We start from the raw sequence: 25,973 nt of genomic DNA, 5'->3' as shown, positions 1-25,973 counted from the left end.
AGTTGTATTCAGTGTTGAAAAATGTTTTACGGCTCTTACGGAAATACATAGTAAAATATTTGGCTTTCATGGCTCTCTCAGCCAAAAAGGTTCCCGACCCCTGCTCTAGAGCCAGATGTGGCTCTTTTGATGACTGCATCTGGCTCTCAGATACATCTTAGCTGGCATTGCTTAACACGATAAGTCAGTGTTTTTCAACCTTTTTTTGAGCCAAAACACATTTTTTTCATTGAAAAAATTCTGAGGCGCACCACCTGCAGAAAACATTAAAAAAAATGAAACTCAGTAGCCGATATTGACAAAAAAAAATTGTTCTCGCAATAGCTCTTGTCTCTATGTAGGTGTACTGTCAAGCCGTAACTTATTTTGAGTTTTTTCTGTATTTTCCTGCGTGACTTGCGCTCCTATTTTGGTGGCTTTTTTCCTCTTTTGTTGGTATTTTCCTGTAGCAGTTTCATGTCCTCCTTGAATGCTATTCCCCGCACCTGCTTTGTTTTCGCAATCAAGACTATTTAACTTGTGCGGATGCACTCCTTCTTTGTGTGGACATTGTTGATTGTCATGCCATGTACGGATGTACTTTGTGGACGCCGTCTGCTCCGCACGCTGTAAGTCTTTGCTGTCGTCCAGCATTCTGTTTTTGTTTACTTTGCAGCCAGTTCAATTTTGGTTTTGTTTTGCTTCAATGCCTTTTCTTAGTGGCACTTAGCGGCACTTGCCTTTTGTTTATTTTTGGTTTAAGTGTTGGATACCTTTTTACCTACACGCTGCCTCCCGCATATTGCGATTACGACATCTACAAATCAATTAGCTACCTGCTGCCACCTACTGATATGGAAGAGTATCAGTCCTCTAGACAGCACAGACACTCAACAAATGCACATTTGCGGATTCTAATTACTGGTTTGCAAATAAAATTTTAACCCAATTAGGTGAAATTACATAATCTCCCACGACACACCAGACTGTATCTCTTGGAACTCTAGTGTGCCGCGGCCCAGTGGTTGAAAAACACAGCGATAAATAATGAATAATTCCGCTGGTGTTAAAAACGTTCAAAATATAAAACCTTCTCATGCATTTTAATCCATCCATCCGTTTTCTACCGCACCTGTTAAAGAAGTCGCATTAATGGTAAGAACTATTTTATTTATTATTGGTTAGCTTCAGAATAACAGTGTTATTAAAAAGAAGAATATACTTATTATAGTCGTAAAATTTTGGTCTTACTTAAAAATGCAGGCATTTAGTTATATTCAGTGTTAAAAAATATATGGCTCGTACGGAAATCGTTTTATAATATTTGGCTTTCATGGCTCTCTCAGTCAAAAAGGTTCCCGACCCCTGCTCTAGCCTTTAAATAGACCCCCTTTTTAGACCAGTTGATCTGCCGTTTCTTTTCTTTTTCTCCTCTGTCCCCACTCTCCCTTGTGGAGGAGGTCCGGTCCGGTGGCCATGGATGAAATACTGGATGTCCAGAGTCGGGACCCAGGATGGACCACTCGCCTGTGTATCGGTTGGGGACATCTCTACGCTGCTGATCTGCCTCCGCTTGGGATGGTTTCCGGCTGGCTCCACTATGGACGGGACTTCCGCTACTGTGTTGGATCCACTTTGGACTGCTCACGGTTGTGTTGGATCCACTATGGCAGTGGTTCTCAAATGGGGGTACTTGAAGGTAAGACAAGGGGTACGTGAGATTTTTTTTAAATATTCTAAAAATAACAACAATTGAAAAATCCTTTATAAATATGTTTATTTAATAAAACTTCAAGAAAATGTGAATATAAGTTCATAAACTGTAAAAAGGAATACAACAATGCAATATTCATATGCGGCCCTCTCCAAGGTTTCTCATAGTCATACTTGCCAACCCTCACGGATTTTCCGGGAGACTCCCGAAATTCACCGCCTCCCCCGAAAACCTCCCTGGACGAATTTTCTCCTGAAATTCATGCGGAGCTGGAGGCCACGCCCCCTCCAGCTCCATGAGAACCTGACTCAGCAATGTTTTGACCCTCTTAAACAGGACAATACTGCCATCTACTGTACGTAGAATAGAATATAAATATATTCTACATTTAAGTGCAGTCAAGGAAAATGCATTAGGGAGTCTGTTCTGAAGTCCACAGTAAAGAGACATAACTTCATCACGTCGCCTGGTTATTGACTCCAACCCAATATATTACACCGTCGACGAGAAAAATGAAGAAATACGCTTGCAAGTTCCAGCCAGAACGATTGGAAACAAGAATTTCAGTTTATCCAGGACAGTTCGAAGGGGCAGGGGTATGTTGCCTGTAAATTTTGTAGAACAGACTTCTCCATTGAACACAGCGGCCGAACGGATATTCAGCCATGAACGGTCAGCGAAGCACAAAGCGTTCGCAGCGCAGCATCGTTCACAACCCAGTATTATGGCCCACCTCGCAAAATGGAGACCCGATGGTGTAACTTATGCTGAGACAAAGACGGCTAAGCTGATAGCTGGAAGCAACATCCCGTTCTAATTTGCGGATGTCTACAACAAATCCGTGAAGGATTTGTTACTCAATTTGGATATTGCTTGCCAATACGCAAATGGCAGAACAAAGGTTACTCAAATAGTGAAAGGTAAGTGTTGTTGTTGTTTTTTTAGTAACCAGCAAGCACAGTACAGTTAGTAGAACAACTGCGTTTTATTACTGTGTATTTGATCGGTGCCGTCGGAAATTCAGCTATTTCTTTTATTTATATGTATAATAAAATAAATATATATATAGCTAGAATTGACTGAAAGTCAAGTATTTCATACATATACTGTATATATATTTATATATTAAATATGTATGAAATACTTGAGTTGGTGAATTATACTCCTCCCCTCTTAACTACACCCCCAACCACAACCCCCCCCCCACCCCCCCCCCCCCCCCCCCACCTCCTGAAATCGGAGGTGTCAAGGTTGGCAAGTATGCTCATTAGGGCTATGGATCTTTTGGGTGTCCCACGATTCGATTCAATATCGATTTTTGGGGTCATGATGCGATAATATATCGATTTTATTCGATTTTCGATTCAAAAATGATATTTTTCCAATTCAAAACGATTCTGTATTCATTCAATACATAGGATTTCAGCAGGATCTACCCCAGTCTGCTGACATGCTAGCAGAGTAGTAGATTTATAAAAAAAAAGCTTTTATAATTGTAAAGGACAATGTTTTATCAACTGATTGCAATAATGTAAATTTGTTTTAACTATTAAACGAACCAAAAATCAGACTTATTTTATCTTTGTGAAAACATTGGACACAGTGTGTTGTCCAGCTTATGAGATGCCATGCAAGTGTAAGCCACTGTGACACTATTGTTCTTTTTTATTATTTTTATAAATGTCTAATGATAATGTCAATGAGGGATTTTTAATCACTGCTATGCTGAAATGATAACTAATATTGATACTGTTGTTGATAATATTCATTTTGTTACACTACTTTTGGTTTGTTCTGTGTGGTGTTTGTGTCTCCTCTCAATTGCTCTGTTTATTGCAGTTCTGAGTGTTGCTGGCTCAGGTTCGGTTTTGGAATTGGATTGCATTGTTATGGTATTGCTGTGTAGTGGTTTGTTGGATTGATTAAACAAAAAATAGATTTTTTAAAAATGAGAATCGATTCTGAATCACACAACGTATTCGATTTGATTCGTATTTGAATCGATTTTTTCCCCACAACCCTAATGCTCATAGTCATCATTGTCACTGTCACCGACGTCCCACTGGGATGAGTTTTTCCTTGGCCTTCTCAACTGTCTATGCGACGTCAAGGCTTGGTTAGCACAGAATTTTTTAATAATGAATGAGTTTTCTTCTGCCCTCCTCCTTCTTTATCCCGTTCCTTGGTCCGGCCCTTACTGACTTGGGACTATTGCAACATGATGTGCGTCCCAAAGTCACCAGCCTTGGCGTCACTATAGACAGCGATTTTAAACTAGACAAACAAGTCAATGGCGTTTAAAATCGTGTTTTTAATCACCTTCGTCTTTTAGTAAAGGTTAAACCGTTTTTATCTTTTAACCTTTTTGAACAAGTCGTGCATGCTTTTATTTCAAGTCACCTGGACTACTGCAATGCACTTTATGCTGGCATTAGCCAAAAAGCTCTCTCCCGGTTGCAGTTAGTCCAGAACGCGGCAGCAGGACTTTTAACAGGGACCAGGAAACGCCAGCATATAACCCCAATTCTTCAGAGTTTGCACTGGCTCCCTGTTCATTTTAGAATTGATTTTAAAACATTGCTGTTTGTTTTTAAATCTTTACATGGACCGGCACCTCAATATATCTCGGACCTCATCCAAATTTGCATTCCTGCGCACACTCTGAGGTCCGAGAGCCAGTTCCAGCTCGTGGTGCCCAAGACCAGACTTAAGACCAGGGGAGACAGGGCCTTCTCTGTGGTCGGCCCTAAGCTCTGGAACACTCTGCCCCTCCATGTTCAAACTGCTTCCACAGTGGAGTGTTTTAAGTCTCGTCTTAAGACCCACTTTTATTCTTTGGCTTTTAACACTACGTGAGTTGTGTGGTGGAAGAGGGGTTAGTGCGTCTGCCTCACAATACGAAGGTCCTGCAGTCTTGGGTTCAATCCCAGGCTCGGGATCTTTCTGTGTGGAGTTTGCATGTTCTCCCCGTGACTGCGTGGGTTCCCTCCGGGTACTCCGGCTTCCTCCCACTTCCAAAGACATGCACCTGGGGATAGGTTGATTGGCAACACTAAATTGGCCCTAGTGTGTGAATGTTGTCTGTCTATCTGTGTTGGCCCTGCGATGAGGTGGCGACTTGTCCAGGGTGTACCCTGCCTTCCGCCCGATTGTAGCTGAGATAGGCGCCAGCGCCCCCCGCGACCCCGAAAGGGAATAAGCGGTAGAAAATGGATGGAGTTGTGTGGTCCTCTGTCCTCTGTGTTTTTTGTACACTTCTATTTCTATTTTACTGTTTTAATTGATTTTACTCTTTGAAATTGTTTTTAATCATATTTTTTTATATTGTTTTTTATATTGGTTTTATCAATCAATCAATGTTTATTTATATAGCCCCAAATCACAAATCTCAAAGGACTGCACAAATCATTACGACTACAACATCCTCGGAAGAACCCACAAAAGGGCAAGGAAAACTCACACCCAGTGGGCAGGGAGAATTCACATCCAGTGGGACGCCAGTGACAATGCTGACTATGAGAAACCTTGGAGAGGACCTCAGATGTGGGCAACCCCCCCCCCTCTAGGGGACCGAAAGCAATAGATGTCGAGCGGGTCTAACATGATACTGTGAAAGTTCAATCCATAGTGGCTCCAACACAGCCGCGAGAGTTCAGTTCAAAGCGGATCCAAGACAGCAGCGAGAGTCCCGTCCACAGGAAACCATCCCAAGCGGAGGCGGATCAGCAGCGTAGAGATGTCCCCAATTGATACACAGGCGAGCGGTCCATCCTGGGTCACGACTCTGGACATCCAGTACTTCATCCATGGTCATCGGACCGGACCCGGAGAAAAAAGAAAAGAAGCGGCAGATCAACTGGTCTAAAAAGGAGGTCTATTTAAAGGCTAGAGTATAAAGGTGAGGCTTAAATGCTTCTACTGAGGTAGCATCTCGAACTGTTACCGGGAGGGCATTCCAGAGTACTGGAGCCCGAACGGAAAACGCTCTATAGCCCGCAGACTTTTTTTGGGCTTTGGGAATCACTAATAAGCCGTAGTCTTTTGAACGCAGATTTCCTGCCGGGACATATGGTACAATATATATATATATATATATATATTTTTTTTTTGTTTTATTGTTTTTATTCAGTCATTGGTGGAGCATATTTCCAGTGAGGGTTGGACTCCGCCAAGGCTGTCCTTTGTCACCGATTCTGTTCATAACTTTTATGGACAGAATTTCTAGGCGCAGTCAAGGCGTTGAGGGGTTCCGGTTTGGTGACCGCGGGATTAGGTCTCTGCTTTTTGCAGATGATGTGGTCCTGATGGCTTCATCTGACCGGGATCTTCAGCTCTCACTGGATCGGTTCGCAGCCGAGTGTGAAGCGACCGAAATGAGAATCAGCACCTCCAAGTCCGAGTCCATGGTTCTCGCCCGGAAAAGGGTGGAATGCCGTCTCCGGGTTGGGGAGGAGACCCTGCCCCAAGTGGAGGAGTTCAAGTACCTAGGAGTCTTGTTCACGAGTGAGGGAAGAGTGGATCGTGAGATCGACAGGCGGATCGGTGCGGCGTCTTCAGTAATGCAGACGTTGTACCGATCCGTTGTGGTGAAGAAGGAGCTGAGCCGGAAGGCAAAGCTCTCAATTTACCGGTCGATCCACGTTCCCATCCTCACCTATGGTCATGAGCTTTGGGTCATAACCGAAAGGATAAGATCACGGGTACAAGCGGCCCAAATGAGTTTGGGTCTCTCCCTTAGAGATAGGGGGAGAAGCTCTGCCATCCGGGAGGAACTCAAAGTAAAGCCGCTGCTCCTTCACATGGAGAGGAGCCAGATGAGGTGGTTCGGGCATCTGGTCAGGATGCCACCCGAACGCCTCCCCAGGGAGGTGTTTAGGGCACGTCCAACCGGTAGGAGGCCACGGGGAAGACCCAGGACACGTTGGGAAGACTATGTCTCCCGGCTGGCCTGGGAACGCCTCGGGATCCCCCGGGAAGAGCTAGACGAAGTGGCTGGGGAGAGGGAAGTCTGGGTTTCCCTGCTTAGGCTGCTGCCCCCGCGACCCGACCTTGGATAAGCGGAAGAAGATGGATGGATGGATGGTGGAGCATAATATTGTTTTTTAATATTGTTTTTAACATGGCTGTGCAGCACTTTGGAAACGTTCTTTTTGTTTAAATGTGCTATTTAATAAAGTGGATTGGATTGGCTCTACCGAGGATGTCGTTGTGGCTTGTGCAGCCCTTTGAGACACTGGTGATTTAGAGCGATATAAATAAACATTGATTGATTAGCATAAATAAGCAGGGAGGGGAGGGGGGGGTGAAGGGGGCGTGGCTATCTCTTGGCTGAGGGGTAACCTTAGCATTAGCTCCCTAGCATGCTACTTCCAGCCAGCCAGCCAGCAGCAAAGATGGCGGCCGATGCTGGAGCGGCGGCGAGCGGCCACGGAGCCCGCGGCTCCAACGCTGCCTTCGAGTCCACGCTGGACCGCCGCTTCCAAGGAATATCCAACACCATGGAGTCCATTCAGAGCCTCTCCGTGTGGTGCATCGAGAACAAGAAGCAGAGTGGCCTGGTGGTGCGTCACTGGATGAAGTGGCTGAAGAAGTGTGAGTCGCCGCTCGAGCTAAGCTAACTACAATGTTGTCATAGCAGGCATTTTGTCGGGTTTAAACAACACTCAGCGTTCATTTAATTTGTTTTTAAAGAATAAACTATAAAGGGAAATCAACAAAACGAGCCGCTAATGGCAGCTAAAGCTAATGTTGGCTGCGACTTGTTAGTGTTGAGAGAGTCAGGCCTTCTGCTGACTCAGTTCTTTCAAAAATGTCGTTTTGCTGTCACTTAACCTGCTCAAAAACATCATTGTTGACATTGAAACTTAACGTTCGGTGTTTGCCGTGTTTTGTGCGCGGCGTGTTGCGGCTTAATTGGCTCGACGGTCGTCATGCGTGCATCTTGTTGTTGGAACGTTGGGATTGCACCTGACTGGCTTCTATTGGGAATATGTTGATTGACAACACTAAATTGGCCCTAGTTGTCTATCTGTGTTGGTGAGGTGGCGACTTGTCCAGGGTGCAGAGGTGGGTAGAGTAGCCAGAAATTGTACTCAAGAGTAAATAAATGATAAATGGGTTGCTGATCCGCCTCCGCTTGGGATGGTTTTCGGCTGGCTCCGCTGTGAACGGGACTCTCGCTGCTGTGTTGGATCCGCTTTGGACTGGACTCTCGCGACTGTGTTGGATCCATTATGGATTGAACTTTCACAGTATCATGTTAGACCCGCTCGACATCCATTGCTTTCCTCCTCTCCAAGGTTCTCATAGTCATTATTGTCACCGACGTCCCACTGGGTGTGAGTTTTCCTTGCCCTTATGTGGGCCTACCGAGGATGTGGTAGTGGTTTGTGCAGCCCTTTGAGACACTAGTGATTTAGGGCTATATAAGTAAACATTGATTGATTGATTGATTGATTGATTGATACTTGTATAGCGCTTTTCTACCTTCAAGGTACTCAAAGCGCTTTGACACTACTTCCACATTTACCCATTCACACACACATTCACACACTGATGGAGGGAGCTGCCATGCAAGGCGCCAACCAGCACCCATCAGGAGCAAGGGTGAAGTGTCTTGCTCAGGACACAACGGACGTGACGAGGTTGGTACTAGGTGGGATTTGAACCAGGGACCCTCGGGTTGCGCACGGCCACGCCGTCCCTAAGAGTACTGATACTTTAGAGCTACCAGTCGACCGCGGGGGGTGTGTCAGTCGATCTCCAGCCAGGCTTTTAAAAAAAATAGACCTAAAAATGAGTGATCATCAATCTTCACCAAGACGTCACTTAAATGACATTCACGGTACCGGAGGGTCTTGTGAGATGACGCTGGCTGCTGCAAGATCATTATTATGAAAATATGACCGAGAGGAAGGCGAGAAACACTTTATTTCAACAGACTCTCGCGCCGTACCTTCCGTCAAAACTCTAAAGGCCGACTGCACATTTCCTATCTTCACAATAAAAGCCCTGCTTCATGCTGCCTGCGCTAACTAAATACAGAGTCTCGGAAAACTGGCGTGCACAAGCGATCCCTCAGAAAGCTGGCGTGCACATCACTTGTGCACGCCAGCTTTCCCAAACTCTTATTTTGTTAGCGCAGGCAGCATGAAGCAGGGCTTTTATTGTGAAGATAGGAAATGTGCAGTCGGCCTTTAGAGTTTTGACGAAAGTCTGTTGAAATAAAAAGTGTTTCTCGCCTTCCTCTCTGTCATTTTTTCATAATAATGAACTGGCAGCAGCCAGCGTCATCTCACAAGACCCTCGGGTGCCGTGAATGTCAATCAAGCAAGCTACGGAATTTGCCGCCAATGTTTTTCTTGTAAAGTGTATGGAAGCTGGATGAATTAGATGCCAAAAAACAACCACTTTCACGTGGTATTGTACAGAAAGGACAACTTTTTTTCTCCTCCATTTGAAAATGTGGGCGTTATCATCATTACTGTCTGATTCCAATCAATGCAAGTCATCAGAATCAGGTAATACACCAACTTATATTTTTGTCTTTGTGAAAGAAAGACATCTATATGTGTTACACATGCTTGTATTATCATTAAACACATTTAACTTGTTTACAAAAATGTCTCTTTCATAAATAAATAAATATAAATGATATATATAAATGAGGTAGATCCCCTCGAGTTGGTCAATTGAAAAGTAGCTCGCCTGCAGAAAAAGTGTGGGCACCCCTGATCTAGAGCCAGATGTGTCTCTTTTGATGACTACATATGGCTCTCAGATAATTACATCTATATAGCGCTTTTATCTAGTGACTCAAAGCGCTCTACAAAGTGACACCCAATATCGAAGTTACTTTTAAAACAGTGTGGGTGGACTGGGGGAAGGTGTGTAAAGTGTCTTGCCCAAGGACACAACGGCAGTGACTAGAATGGCGGAAGCGGGAATCGAACCTGGAACCCTCAGGTTGCTAGCACGGCCACTCTCCTAACCGAGCTATACTGAGTAACCGTGTAATACTCTTCCATATCAGTAGGTGGCAGTCGGTAGCTAATTGCGTTGTAGATGTGGGAAACAGCGGGAGGCAGAGTGCAGGTAAAAAGGGGTCTAATGCTTAAACAAGAGGTAGGGAACCTATGGCTCTAGAGCCAGATGACTGCACCCGGCTCTCAGATAAATCTTAGCTGACATTGCTTAACACGATAAGTAATGAATAATGCCGCTGGTAATCACAGTTTCAAAAATAACGTTCAAAACATAAAATTTCTCATGCATTTTAATCCAACCATCCATCCGTTTCCTACCGCACCTGTTCACGATGTCGCATTAATGGTAAGAAGTATTATATTTATTATTGGTTGACTTTTAGAATAACAATGTGGTTAAAAAGAATAAGAGACTTATCATACTCTACAAATGTTGGTCATACTTAAAAATGGACGAATTTAGTTGTATTCAGTGTTGAAAAATATTATATGGCTCTTACGGAAATACATTTTGAAATATTTGGCTTTCATGGCTCTCTCAGCCAAAAAGGTTCCCGACCCCTGCTCTAGAGATTTATTACTCAAGTAAAAGTAAGGAGTAGTCACCCAAATATTTACTTGAGTAAAAGTAAAAAGTATGTTGTGAAAAAACTACTCAAGTACTGAGTAACTGATGAGTAACCGGGACGGCGTGGCGCAGTGGGGAGAGTGGCCGTGCGCAACCCGAGCGTCCCTGGTTCAATTCCCACCTAGTATTGCTCCTGATGTGTGCTGGTTGGCGCCTTGCATGGCAGCTCCCTCCATCAGTGTGTGAATGTGTGTGTGAATGGGTAAATGTGGAAGTAGTGTCAAAGCGCTATACAAGTACAACCCATTTATCATTTATCATTTAACCTGATTACGGCAACAAATAATGCACAAAAACATAAAAATAGCAACGAGCAAATTCAGAGCCAGGAATATCTCTTAAGCAACTAAAACAATAATATGTATTAAATAATAGTACATTAAAATAACACTAAAAAATGGCACATTGAGCCACAATAACTAAACAGCACCATAGCCTCAGTATGCATTCATTGATTAGATTGATTTGATTGATTGATTGATTGATTAAAACTTGTATTAGCAGATTGTACAGTACAGTACATATTTCGAACAATTGACCACTAAATGGTAACACCCCAATAAGTTTTTCAACGTTTATCAATTACTTAATAAATGACCAAGTTGAGGTGATCTACCTCATATATACATATACATACACACACATATCATATATATATATATATATATATAAAATATACATATATACATACATTTATATATACAGTGTATAATTTATATTTATTTATTTTGCCGTTTTTGTTGACATGTTAAAGGTGTTTTAATGAATATACATGCATGTTTAACACATAGATTCCTATCTTTCATGAAGACAAGAACATAAGTTGGTGTATTACCTGATTCTGATGACTTGCATTGATTGGAAACAGACGTCCAAGTTTTCAAATGGAGGGGAAAAAAGTTCCTCTTTCTGTGTAATACCACATGAAAGTCGTTGGTTTTTGGCATCTTACCCGTCCAGCTTCCAAAAAAACTTATTGGGGTGTTACCATTTAGTGGTCAGTTGTACGGAATATGTACTGTACTGTGCAATCTACTAATAAAAGTTTCAATCAATCAATCAAAAGTGTAAAGGAAAAAAGCCACTTTTTATTTCAACCGTACTTCCCGTCAAAAGCCTAAAGACTGATCGCACAGTTCCTGTTTTCACAATAAAAGTGCTGCTCCATCGCGCCTGCGCTAACAAAATAAGAGTCTCCGAAAGCCAGCGCAAACAAGTTAGCAAGTTACGGATTTTGCCGCCAATGTATTTCTTGTAAAGTGTATAAAAACGAATATAGAAGCTGGATAAATAAGATGCCCAAAACCGAGTTTCTTGTGGTATTAGACAGAAAAGAGGAACTTTTCTGTCTAATACGGCAAAACGTGGACGTTATCAGCACTATACTGTCTGATTCCAATCAATGCAAGTCATCAGAATCAGGTAATACACCAACTTATATTCTTGTCTTCATGAAAGATAGGAATCTATATGTTAAACATGCATGTATATTCATTAAAACACCTTTAACATGTGAAGAAAAACGGCAAAAGAAATAATTATGAATTATAAACTGTATATATAAATGTATGTATGTATGTATGTATGTGTGTATATATATATATATATGTATGTATGTATGTATATATATATATATGTATATATATATATATATGTATATATGAGGTAGATCACCTCGACTTGGTCATTTATTAAGTAATTGATTAACTTTGAAAAACTTATTGGGGTGTTACCATTTAGTAGTCAATTGTACGGAATATGTACTGTACTGTGCAATCTACTAATAAAAGTTTCAATCAATCAATCAGTCAATGCCTACTGAGCCTATGGTGCTGTTTAGTTATTATGGCTCAATGTGCCTTCATTTTTTTTAATTTTAATGTATTATTATTTAATATATATTATTGTTTTAGTTGCTTAAGAGATATTCCTGGCTCTGAATTTGCTCGTTGCTATTTTTATGTTTTTGTGCATTATTTGTTGCCGTAATCATTAAACGAACAGGTTACTCAGCAGTTACTCAGTACTTGAGTAGTTTTTTCACAACATACTTTTTACTTTTACTCAAGTAAATATTTGAGTGACTACTCCTTACTTTTACTTGAGTAATAAATCTCTAAAGTAACAGTACTCTTACTTGAGTACAATTTCTCACTACTCTACCCACCTCTGCTAGGGGATATGCTTTACATTAGTGTATGCGATACTGTAATTTGTTCTGTAAGTAAGCTGACTTACGGAACAAATTACAAAGAGGTTCTAGATCACAAATCACTCCACATTCTCTACTGTTCATTAGTTTTACCATATTTAATCTACTGTGTGGAAGTCTGGGGGAATAATTATAAAAGCTCATTAAACTCAATAACTATACTTCAGAAAAGAGCTGTACGCATCATCAACAAAGTTGGATATCTGGACCATACTCATTCACTATTCTTACAGTCAAGAATATTGAAATTTAATGATATTATTTTGTATCAAACTGCACAAATAATGTATAAAGCCAAAATAAATAAACTCCCAGGAAGCATTCAAAAATTGTTCAGCACACGAGAGGGGGATTATAATTTAAGGGGAAATTTTAATTTCAAAATGCTTAGTTGTAGAACGACCATCAAAGGTTTTTGTATTTCAATCTGTGGAGTGAAACTATGGAATGGTTTGAATGCGGAGTTAAAGCAATGTCCAAACATAAACCAGTTTAAAAAGAAGTTTAGGTACATGGTATTCCAGAGGTACAGAGATGAAGAAGGGCTTTGATATTGGGTTTCTTGTGTTACAAAAGAGTTAGGGGCTGCCCATTGAGGCACTGGTACTGCTGTTTTTTTTAATGATACTATTTCCATGAGCACTTGTGGTAACGGTGTGGCTATGAATGTGTGTAGTGTGCATATGTATGTATATATTTATCATTTATGTATATACAAGTTCATTAAGTTTGTACATAGAGTGAACAAGGAAGTTCGAGCTCAGAGTAATTTATGATTTAAAGAAAAGGGGTGGGATTAAATAAGTGTATACTTCTTCTCACTCCTTTTCAAATATGTAAGAAAAAAAGTCAAATGCTCATTTGATTTTGTTTTTTTTTATTCTCCATTGTTTTCATTTTGTTATAATAGCCGTCAAGGCTATAGCACTGTATTGGATCATGCTTGCTCTTGTTTTTTTTTTTGCATATTTGAAATATAAATAAATCAATCAATATCCACTAGTAACTCCAAAATTACAAGGATGTGGACGCTGCTCCATTCATTGATTTGTCATTATCAAATTAATAATGACTGCCACTCGTAAATCGACTGCCCCTAAGTTCATCGACTGCCACTCGTACATCGACTGCCACTAAGTTTGCATCAGTGGAAACTAGGGGGGTAACGGTACACCAAAATTTCGGTTTGGTACGTACCTCGGTTTAGAGGTCATGGTTCGGTTCATTTTCGGTACAGTAAGAAAACAACAAAATATAAATTTTTTGGGTTATTTATTTACCACATTTGTAAACAATGGCTTTATCCTTTTAACATTGGAAACACTATAAAAATTCTACCCACGTTAATCCACATTAAACTACCTCAAGTTGTTGCTTAGATTAAATAAAATGACAAAACCTTTCTTCTACATATGAAAAGTGCAACATTAAACAGTTTCAAGTCAACTCATCATGCTTGATTTATTACAGCATTTGGGAAGCCTGTAGTTGACTTTTATTATACACACACGCACACACACACACACACGCAGCAAAATGAGCTAACCTAACGCTAAAAGCTAATTAGCCTTCACCTCAACCCAGAACTATGAGCTGAGCTGCAGTTTAAGTTTCTAGAAGGTCAACGGACTCATAGGGATGTTTGTAATAGTTGTGCCTGGGAAGTGTTTTTTATCATTTGGGGAGTGTACGATGTCAGCTGCTCACCTGCTAAACACATATCTGCTCATCTTGACGCCAGAGCACTGACTCCATGCTTTCTGAATACGCACTGCTGATTGGCTTTTACATCGCTCTGAATACGCCCTGCTGATTGGCTGTTGCATCGCTCTGAATACGCACTGCTGATTGGTTTTGTATGTAACCAATCAGATGGTTGTGTGGGCGGGACAATGCTGGGTGCTCACTGCTCAGACAGAGGCAGCTGCAGAGCAGCTTGTTAAGACTTTAGTTTACAAACTCGTTCGATACACCCTCGTACCGAACCGAAACCCCCGTACCGAAACGGTTCAATACAAATACACGTAATGTTACACCCCTAGTAGAAACGGACGTGGACGCTGCTCATTAATCGACTGCCACTCGTAAATCGACTGCCACTCGTAGATCGACTGCCACCTATACATCGACTGCCAATCGTAAATCGACTGCCACTAAGTTGCATCAGTGGAAACGGATGTGGACGCTGCTCCATTCATTGATTCGTCATTATTATCAAAGTAATAACAACTGCCACTCGTAAATCGACTGCCACTCGTAAATCGACTGCCACTCGTAAATCGACTGCCACTCGTAAATCGACTGCCACTCGTAAATCGACTGCCACTCGTAAATCGACTGCCCCTAAGTTCATCGACTGCCACCCGTACATCGACAGCCATACGTAAATCGACTGCCACTAAGTTTGCATCAGTGGAAACGGACGCTGCTCCATTCATTTATTCATTATTATTACCAAAGTAATAATGACTGCCACTCGTACATCGACTGCCACTCGTAGATCAACTGCCACTCGTAGATCAACTGCCACCTATACATGGACTGCCAATCGTAAATCGACTGCCACTAAGTTTGCATCAGTGGAAACGGACGTGGACGCTGCTCCATTCATTGATTTGTCATTATCAAAGTAATAATGACTGCCACTCGTACCTCGACTGCCACTAAGATTGCATCAGTGGAAACAGATGTGATCGCTGCTCCATTTAGTTTGGGCGATATATCGCGGGTTTGTCTCTGTGCGATATAGAAAATGTCTACATCGTGATATTGGAGTATACGTTCTCACACAGTTGCTTTTAGCTGCGGGCATTACACTACAGGCTTTTCTCACTGTTTCCTGTCTCTCCTTCTCACAGACAACAAGCGCACCTTCTTACACACGTCACATGCTGTCACGTCATACGTCACATACGTATACGCCCTCGTGGAGCAGAGAGGTAGCATAATGGATAACGTTAGCTGTGATGCTGGCGAAGCCGTGCGAGTGGTAATACGAGAGAAAGAAGGTGCGAATCTGGTAACAAATGAAAGAGGAATTAATTCCCAAGAAAAACAGCAGGGGGTACATTGTCTGGGGGTGGTTCGGCTTCAAGGGGGATTATGTCGAATAGACAACTTTAATTTGTCAAGTGTGGGGAACTAGCGTTGCTACCAAAAGTAGCATTACTGCTGATATGTTGCATCATTTGAAAAGTGACTTGCTAATAACTGTTTAATAAATACAGTTTTGGTAGATTGACTTAGTGGTGATTTCTCTCTCTGCATGAAAGAAAAACTAAGCTATTAATGCAGTATGAACAATAATGTTTTAATGTAGACACATAGAATCATCATAATGCTGTGATTATATGCATCAAGTGTTCATTCAGGGCTAAGGCAAAATATCGAGATATCTATTGTGTATTGCGATATGGCCTAATAATATTGAAATATTAAAAAAAGGCCTTATCGCCCAGCCCTAGCGCCATTCATTGATTTGTCATTATTATCAAAGTAATAATGACTGCCACTTGTATATCGACTGCCACTAGGTTTGCATCAGTGGGAACGGACGTGGACGCTGCTCCATTCATTGATTTGTCATTATTACCAAAGTGGGGAATGTTAAGTTGGTACAAAGAAGGCATCGGAAGATTCTCTCTGTCTCTATCTCTGTCTCTGATTCGATTCGATTCGAGGTCTATTCGCGATTCCTCACGATTCTCGATTCAAACTAATTATTAGGGATGCACCGAAATGAAAATTTGTGGCCGAAGGCGAATACCGAATAATGAATGCAGTTTTTCACAATTTTTTTTATATTGCATAAATAGCCTAGAATAAATATTTAGACATGTTTTTCAAATAAAGTATTTTTTTATTGAATATTGACATTTTTTTAATATTCCAGTAGCCTTTGCTTTTCAAAAAAAGCACAAAGTGTTTCATTTATATTAGGCCTTCAAACCAAACATGCATTCCAAAAAAAAAAAAAGTGCATTAAAGTGGATAAACCTACAACAAATGAATTATTGTCCTTTTAGCAAAAGTGTTCTTAGCCACTGTAGATATGCTAATAATGTAAACAGAAGGCTCAAGTAAATCTCAATTAAGTGTGTGCTTGTAACCTCATACACTTATACAGGTAGCCTACACAACAGGCTAATAATGTAAACAGAGGCCCCACTAAATCTCAATAAGTGTGTGCTTGTAACCTCATACACTTATACAGGTAGCCTACACAACAGGCTAATAATGTAAACAGAGGACCCACTAAATCTCAATAAGTGTGTGCTTGTTACCTCATACACTTATACAGGTACACAACATTGTAACCTCATACACTTATACAGGTACACAACATATCCCAACGTCACTGCACGTTGGTTGATTGCGTCACCGCGTCAAAAAATCGCGTCACACGCCACTATTCGGCCTTGTTCTTAACTCATTCCACCGAAGGCCGAATGTGGCCTTTTTGCCATATTCGGCCGAATATATTCGGTTACCGATTAATCGGTGCATCCCTACTAATTATGATGTACCTGTTTTTTAAAACCGGTTACAGGTTCGCAGTGATGGGCAAGCCCCTTGGAAAATGTAGTTAACTAAGCTACAAGTTACTCTCAATTAAATGTAGCTAAGCTACAGGAGAAGCTATCCCGTAAAAATTGTACAAAAAGTAAAGGACCCTTATTGAGTCCACTACTATAAAATATCTGTCATTTAGCTGGAGACACCATACAATTAATGACCTTTTAGAGGTCCCCCGCATCCCACTGTATGTATTTATTTAGATTGCCTTTTCTTTGGCCCACAGCTATAATGTTATGAATTCTTTCTGCCTACGGTAAAAAAACGTCTATTTTTCGACAAAAAGAACAATGACTTGTGGATTGTTTGGGAACAGTTGGTAATGGTTATGTGAAGTGTAACTTTTCAAGAACTCTACTCATCCTTATGTGTGTTCCTAAATTTGTGTTCCATGTCTTGGATGAGTAAAGACAGAGTAAACAACTAAAAACTAAGTTTATGGGCATTGTTTTCTCTAAACGCATACATTTGTCTAAATAAGGCAGTAAAAACACACGTTATTGTGAGTTTCCTGCACGTTTTCATGACTAAAGGAAAAATCTACTCCACCGCCATTTTCAAGTATGTTTTTTTTGGGTCGTTATCATGTGACTTGAGTGCCTGTCTGTTATGATTTTGCTTACTAGTTTCGATGACCCGCCTTATCTTACCTCTAATTGGCTAGTCTGTAATATTTTGCCCTAACCTTAGCCAATAGTGACTGATTACAATTGGCTTGATGTAAGCTACCTATCTACATGGGTTTAAAAGTAGCTAAGCTACAGGGAAAGCTACTCGTTAAAAAAGTAGCTCAGCGACCCCCCAAGCTACTGGAAAATGTTGTTAAGCTACGTAGCTCAGCTACATCACTGCAGGTTAGACATGGGGTTTCAAACCTAATTTAGCTTAAGGGCCACATGAAGGAAAATGTATCTTCAAATGGGCCAGACTGGTAAAGTCATGGCATAATAACTTATAAATAAAGTCAACTTCGAATTGTTGTTTTTTTGGGGTCAAAAATAGACCAAGCACATTTGGAAAATGTACGAATCATAATGTTGTTTTCCACTTACATGCTGTTAATAGTATTCTCTCTTTATTTGTCATTATTTATAATTTCTGAATAAATTATGTGATAACGTTCATCATAATAATAAATGAAATTGAGTTTGGCACAGTTTTAAAATACTCCCATGGCCCATTTTTTGTCAGAAAAGGAAACAAATAATATAAATGACATATTACAGGATTTTATTAATGTAATTTTTGCAGTTTATTCTGTACATATTTAGAAGCAAAAATTGTCAATTTGGAGTACCGTATTTCCTTGAATTACTGCCGGGTAATACTCGCTCCCCGAATTTATTAGCGCATGCTTACTTTTACGGCCGGGTAAAATTTGTGACGTCACGAGTGACACTTCCCTTGCCGTCATTTTCAAAATCGCGAAGGAGTTTTGTTTTGCTTTTGCTGTGTGTGAACCAGGGGTCTTGTTCCACAGCCATCCAGATCACACTAATGGTTGTGATATAAAACAATTTTAACACTCTTACTAATATGCGCCACACTCTGTGAACCCTAACCAAACAAGAATAACAAACACATTTCTGGAGAACATTGGCTCTGTAACACATTATAAACGCAACATAAGAATTACCCAGAATTCCAATGCATCCATGACTCTTGGCTATATTATACACCCGCTAACCCCCCCTCTCAGTGCGTCGGTTGAGGTGGGTGGGGTTGGGGCCTGTGTATAATATAGCCAAAAGAGTCATGGATGCATTAGAATTCTGGCTAATTCTTATGTTGCGTTTATAATGTGTTACTGAGCCAATGTTCTCCAGAAATGTGTTTGGTGTGGGTTCACAGAGTGTGGCGCATATTAGTAAGAGTTTTAAAGTTGTTTATACCACAACCATCAGTGTAAACGGTATGGTTGTTGACCAAGTATGCATTGCAATCTCTTATAAGAAGCAGCGAAATGCATGCGTCCTACCGGCACGCAGATAGCATGGTGCAAAGGTGGGCGCGATGACATGTTGTAGAGCAGTGGTCCCCAACCACCGGGCCGCGGCCGCAGAATAATTTTTTATCTTTTTAAAAAAAATTTTTATTACACTCAATTTTTTACTACATGCCATTGATAAGCACAGGGGTGAGAAGAGGTTTTAAATTTATTAACGCCTGCTTACTTTTCCCACATGCCTTGAATAAGCGCAGGAGTGAGAAGAGGTTTTAAATTAATTAGCGCTCCGGCGGCTATTCAAAGAAATACGGTAATTTCATTATTCTGGCCCTAGTGTGTGAATGACTTGACCAAGGTGTACACCGACTTCCGACAGAATGCAGCTGAGATAGGCTCCAGCACCCCCCATGATTCCGAAAGGGAAATAGCGGTGGGAAATGGATGGATAGACACAAAAAGTTAGAAGGAGATACATATTATTTCAGCATATTTATTTGCGCCCAAAAATGTGTCCCCATTCAATCATACAAATAGTTGCTATTGCGCCATCCAGTGGACACATTTAGAACTGCAGTTGAAAGTAACAGTCTAAAAGGATACTAACTTTTATTCGTCATTATTAGGGCTGGGCGATATATCAAATATGCTCGATTTATAGCGTGTTTGTCTCTGTGCGATATAGAAAATGACTTGTGTGATGTTCGAGTATAGGTTCTCACACAACTGTTTTTAGTTGCGGGCATTAAACTACAAACTCTTCTCATGCTTTCTCCTCACAGAGACATAAAACAAGCGCACCTAACGTATCTCACATACAGTGGCGCGTGCAACGCCGTTCGCCCTCGCGAAGCAGAGAGGTAGCAGCGGTGGTAAAGTTAGCTGTGGTGCTAACGGTGCGGTGTGAGTGGTAATACGAGAAAGGTGCCAATCTGGTAACTAATGAAAGAATAATTCATTCCCAAGAAAAACAGCAGGGGGTCCAACATCTGGCGGTGGTTTGGCTTGAAGTGGAAATATGTGGAACAGATATATGTAATATGTAAAGTATGTGTCAAAAGCGTTGCTACAAAAAGGAGCACCATTGCTAATTTATAGCATCATTTGAAAAGTCACCCACTAGAGAATGAGGACTGCTTGAAACTCCGCATGCCAACTTCTCCAGCTGGTGCCACACCCACAAAATGCAAAGCAACCATTTCCACATCAACACCGTATGAAAAAAATAGTCAACAACAGAAGGAGATAATGTCCGCAGGAACCTACCACAGAGCGAAGGACATACAGTATTTGATTTCCTATCATGCAGCTCATTAGGGCCCGCATGGCCTGGGAGTCCTTTGGCAATTGTTTTTCGTGCGTTTTATTATTATTATTATTCTTTATTATTATTATTATTATTCCGCCGCCTCTTTGAACTGTAATTTGACCCCCTGAACAGTCTTCAAAACTCACCAAATTTCACACACTCATCAGAACTGGCACAAATTGCCATCTAAAAAAAGAAACAAATCCCAAAAATGCGCTCTAGCGCCCCCTACGAAAAAAAAAAAACAGACTGCTTGTAACTTCTGTTAGCAATGTCGTAAAGACACGAAATCAAAACCTCTATGTAGGACTGACTTAGACCTAGATTTCATAATTTTACTTTATACGGCAAAAATCAAAAACAATTTGGCAAAAACCCCATCAAAGCTAAATTTGCCTAAAAAATGCTATTTTTGCCTCTTTGTGCTGTATTTTGACCCTCTCAAAATGCTTCAAAACTCACCAAACTTGACACACAAATCAGGACTGGCAAAAATTGCGATCTAGTTTTTATTTGATACTTACTGAAATATCTTGTGTGACATCATGCACAGAAGTGCGCTTTATTTGTTTTTCACTATTGTAGTGGCGTTCTGTACAAAAAGTACACTTTAATTTAGTGTTGTTTTGATATGTCATCTTAGTGACATCATGCACAAAAGTGCACTAATAGCTACTTTTAAAAATGTCTTTGACGATCTTGCACTTTCTGTTTTGGAAATGACATGAATGTTTGTACTACGGCTTAATAACTGTTTAATAAATGCAGTTTTGGTAGATTGACTTAGTGGTGATTTCCCTCTGCATGAAAGTTTAAAATGAGCATATATTAATGCAGTATGAAGGAGAATGTTTTAATGTAGACACATAGAATCATCATACTGCTGTGATTATATGCATCAAGTGTTCATTCAAGGCTAACGCAAAATATCAAGATGTGTATCGTGACAAGACCTAAAAATATCGAGATATTAATAAAAGGCCATGTCGCCCAGCCCTAGTCATTACTATAGACTTGTTTATCATTGTACTGTTTTGGGAAGGTAAATAACTTTATCTTGAATAAATAAACAAACAAAAAAATAAATGTACTTATTTCTGTAAGCAAAAATTTAACAAATAGCTATTGAGCAATTTAAAGTGCGTTTTTTTTACTAGTTGAAAAAATGATGTCAATGATTGACAAAGATTGTCAGTGAGTGAAGGGAGGTGTCACTCTGTTCAATTAATTCCACTGTTAAAGGGGAACATTATCACCAAACCTATGTAAGCGTCAATATATACCTTGATGGTGCAGAAAAAAGACCATGTATTTTTTTAACTGATTTCCGAACTCTAAATGGGTGAATTTTGGCGAATTAAACGCCTTTCTGTTTATCGCGCTGGAGGGGATGACGTCAGAATGTGACGTCGCCGAGGTAACACACCCACCATTTTCATTTTCAACGCATTACAAACTCTCAGCTCTGTTATTTTCCGTTTTTTCGACTATTTTTTGGAACCTTGGAGACATCATGCCTCGTGGGTGTGTTGTCGGAGGGTGTAACAACACTAACAGGGAGGGATTCAAGTTGCACCACTGGCCCGAAGATGCCAAAGTGTCCGCCGCCAGACCCCCATTGAATGTACCAGAGTGTCTCCACATATGACCGGCGATGCTAAGGCAGACATGGCACAGAGATGTATGGATAATCTGCAGATGCATTTGCAACAATAGTCAACGAAATCACAAAGGTGAGTTTTGTTGATGTTGTTGACTGCCAGCTAATCGATGCTAACATGCTATTTACCGGGGGTGCTGAAGCAGACATGGCACAGAGATGTATGGATAACCTGTAGATGCATTTGCAACTATATTACGTTTCCTTCCACCCACATTTAATGCGAAAAAAACACTTACCAATCGACGGATTTAAGTTGCTCCAGTGTCAAAAGATGCGAAAGTCCTGATCGTTTGGTCCGCACCTTTTACCGGCGATGCTAACGCAGCTATTCGGCCATGCTATGGCTATGAATAGCGTCAATAGCTATTCGCTCAATAGCTTCAGTTTCTTCTTCAGTATCTTCATACTCCAACCATCTTTTTCAATACATGCGTAATGTGTTGAATCGCTTAAGTCGCTGAAATCCGAGTTTGAATCCGAGCTAATGTCACTATATCTTGCTGTGGTATTCCCATTGTTTGTTTACATTGGCAGCACTGTGTGACGTCACAGGGAAATGGCCAGTGTCTTCGCAGAGAGCCGAAAATAAGGCACTTTAAAGCTTTATTTAGGGATATTCCGAGACCGGTAAAATTTTGAAAAAAACTTCAAAAAATACAACAAGCCACTGGGAATTGATTTTTATTGTTTGTAACCCTTTTGAAATTGTGATAATGTTCCCCTTTAAACAAACGTGCTCAGGTGCTGAGATCGATGCACAAAGTAAGACGTATTTCTTCTCGTTGAAACAAGAGACGAAGAAACGTGAGGCTCAACAATTCTGATGGGCTAACATGTCTGTCACTCAAATGCAGGTGACGGCGGGGAAAAACCAACTCAGACTCTTTCCGTTTTTACCGCAGTAATTAAAACCTCAATTTAATTTCGACAAATCATGCGGCCTTAATTGTTATCATCATTCCTTGTTAAAGATGTTTACATAGTGAACGGTTTTTACCTAAATATGGTTTTTGATGATATCTACATTGTTTTGTTGTTTATATCGTCTTAATAACTTGTTCCGTTTCGTAATAAAGTGTAATATTACTCGATCAGCCTGCTGACGGTCAGTATCAACACTTGTGAATTTAGATTCAATCAATCACAGTTGACGTTATTAAGCGATACAAATTACTTCAGAAATCCAACACTTCGGGGAGCTATTTTGTATTGGGAATGTTCTAATATTTTGTCTTTGCAGTCTATTCAATTAAATATAGGGTTGGAAAGGATTTGTAAATCATTGTATTCTGTTTGTATTTACGAATTATACAAAATGCCAACTTGACTGGTTTTGGGTTTTGTAGATGACTACAGGTGTGGACAATATTGGAGACGGACGCATTTGTCCCGGAAGAGAAAAATATTGATGTTTTCATTTTCTTAACTCCGCGCACTGTTGTGACAGAGTTAATGAACCCTGCCACAACTTGTTTATAAAGTATTCCTGTTTGTTTACTGAGATGCTGACTTGTCCTTTATTCTGCTGCTAACATTTTCAGTGTTCCGATAACATCAATACGAGCTAAAATGTTTTGCCATCTCTCCAAATTGAACACAGGCTGTGAAGATTGTGTATTCGATGTGTGAGGTGTCACTCCTGTTTATTTATGTTTGCTAAACCGTTGTGCTGAAACACATGGTGTTAAAGAAGACCAAAGCTTGTTTATTAGACTTAATCTTCATTAAATAAACTGTTTTGTATTTTATATTGAGATAAAAAAAAAATTATGTTACTTGTGGATTTTTTCATGTCACAAAGTTATGAATTTTAAAACCATTCATGTGACATAACATTTTGTTAATGTTTTATGGTGTCTGGTTAATTCCTATACGACATATTTCTGCTCAAACTCTTAAAGGATCTGTCCCGATACAGCATCTACATGCACATACATTTAGTACATGTACAAAACTTAAAAGACACCTCCCTCCATTCATCCATCCAATTTTCTACCGCGTGTCCCTCTCGGGAGTGCTGGAGCTTATTAATCAAAATATAAAAAAAGAGATAAAGGCATAATGTAATGAGAAAAAGCTGACACGTTGATACTATTAATTAACAAAAAGACAATTGTTTGTTTTTAAATAAATGGATAACATTTAAGGCCTCTAATTTAAACTTTTTAAGGTCAAGGCAAGTGTTGCCTTAAAGGGGAGCATTATCACAATTTCAAAAGGGTTAAAAACAATAAAAATCAGTTCCCAGTGGCTTGTTGTATTTTTTTAATTTTTTTTCAAAATGTTACCGGTCCCGGAATATGCCTAAATAATGCTTTAAAGTGCCTTATTTTCGCTATCTTCGAAACCACTATCCATTTCCCTGTGACGTCATACAGGGCTGCCAATACAAACAACATGGCGGTTACCACAGCAAGATATAGCGACATTAGCTCGGATTCAGACTCGGATTTCAGCGGGCTTAAGCAATTCAACAGATTACGCATGTATTGAAACAGATGGCCGGAGTATGGAGGCAGATAGCGAAAACGTAATGAAAGAAGAAACTGAAGCTATTGAGCGAATAGCTATTGACGCTGTTCGGCCATAGCGTGGGTGTACCTAATGAAGTGGCCCATAGCATGGCTGCCTTATTAGCATCGCCGGTAAAATGTGCGGACCAAACGATCAGGACTTTCGCATCTTGTGACACTGGAGCAACTTAAATCCGTCGATTGGTAAGTGTTTGTTTCGCATTAAATGTGGGTATCTAGTTTCAAATGTACATACAGCTAGCGTAAATAGCATGTTAGCATCGATTAGCATAGCATGTTAGCATCCATTAGCTGGCAGTTATGCCGTGACGAAATATGTCTGATTAGCACATACGTCAACAACATCAACAAAACTCACTTTTGGGATTTCGTTGACTTAATGGTTGCAAATGCATCTGCAGGTTATCCATACATCTCTGTGCCATGTCTGTCTTAACATCGCCGGTCAAATGTGGAGACACTTTGGTACATTCAATGGGGGTCTGGCGGCAGATTTCTTGCCAGTGGTGCAACTTGAATCCCTCCCTGTTAGTGTTGTTACACCCTCCGACAACACACCCACGAGGCATGATGTCTCCAAGGTCCCAAAAAATAGTTGAAAAAACGGAAAATAACAGAGCTGAGACCCGGTGTTTGTAATGTGAAAATGAAAATGGCGGGTGTGTTACCTCGGTGACGTCACGTTCTGACATCATCGCTAAAAGACCGATAAAAAGAAAGGCGTTTAATTTGCCAAAATTCACTTGTTTAGAGTTCGGAAATCGGTTAAAAAAATAGATTGTCTTTTTTCTGCAACATCAAGGTATATATTGACGCTTGCATAGGTTTGGTGATAATGTTCCCCTTTAAAGGAGGCCATATTTTAGGGCACCAAGGCAAACATTTTATTTCAAGGCAAGGCTCCAAAGTAGGGCTGGGCGATATATCAAATATACTCGACATATCGGATATACTCACTATATCGCGGGTTTGTCTCTGTACGATGTAAAAAAATGACTATATTGTGAGTATTCAAATATACGTTCTCACGCAGTTGCTTTTAGCTGCGGGCATTACACTTCAGGCTCTTCTCACGCTTTCTTGTTTCTCCTTCCCACAGAGACATAAAAAAAGCGCAGAGTATGGGTATAGTTAGCTGTAGCAGGTGGTGCTAGCATAGTAGTGCGAGTGTTAATATGAGCGAGAAAAAGATGCGAATCTGGTAACAAACGGAGGAAGAATTAATGCCCAAGAAAAACAGTCCTTTTTGAAAACTTTGAGCACACTAAAAAAATACCGCGATAATAATGATAACCGTGATAAATTTAGTCTTAATAACCGTGATAAGAAATGTTCATACCGTGACATATCTAGTTTCTAGGGAGTAGAGAGGAGGAGGAGGAGGAGATACAGTTCATAGCGAACTGGCCAGAATGTGCTTTCACCAACA

At 40.4% G+C, this 25,973-nt stretch overlaps 1 protein-coding gene across 2 annotated transcripts in view; it reads left to right on the top strand.

Moving 5' to 3' along the window:
* The first annotated feature begins 1,423 nt into the window (after positions 1–1,423).
* Positions 1,424–25,973, top strand: part of LOC133539608 (threonine--tRNA ligase 1, cytoplasmic-like) — a 159,486-nt gene continuing 134,936 nt past the window's right edge. The window contains exon 1 of one of the 2 annotated variants that reach the window (XM_061881649.1): positions 1,424–1,678. In XM_061881649.1, coding sequence (XP_061737633.1) covers positions 1,456–1,678 — 223 coding nt within the window. In that variant the 5' untranslated portion in view covers positions 1,424–1,455. Of the gene's footprint in view, positions 1,679–7,033; positions 7,286–25,973 lie in introns of those variants that run through there. The other variant, XR_009803447.1, reaches the window with a different exon arrangement.

The sequence above is a fragment of the Nerophis ophidion genome, linkage group LG21 (genome assembly GCF_033978795.1).
Source record: "Nerophis ophidion isolate RoL-2023_Sa linkage group LG21, RoL_Noph_v1.0, whole genome shotgun sequence".
NCBI classification, from domain to species: domain Eukaryota; kingdom Metazoa; phylum Chordata; class Actinopteri; order Syngnathiformes; family Syngnathidae; genus Nerophis; species Nerophis ophidion.
This window is presented reverse-complemented; position numbering and strand designations above follow the sequence as displayed.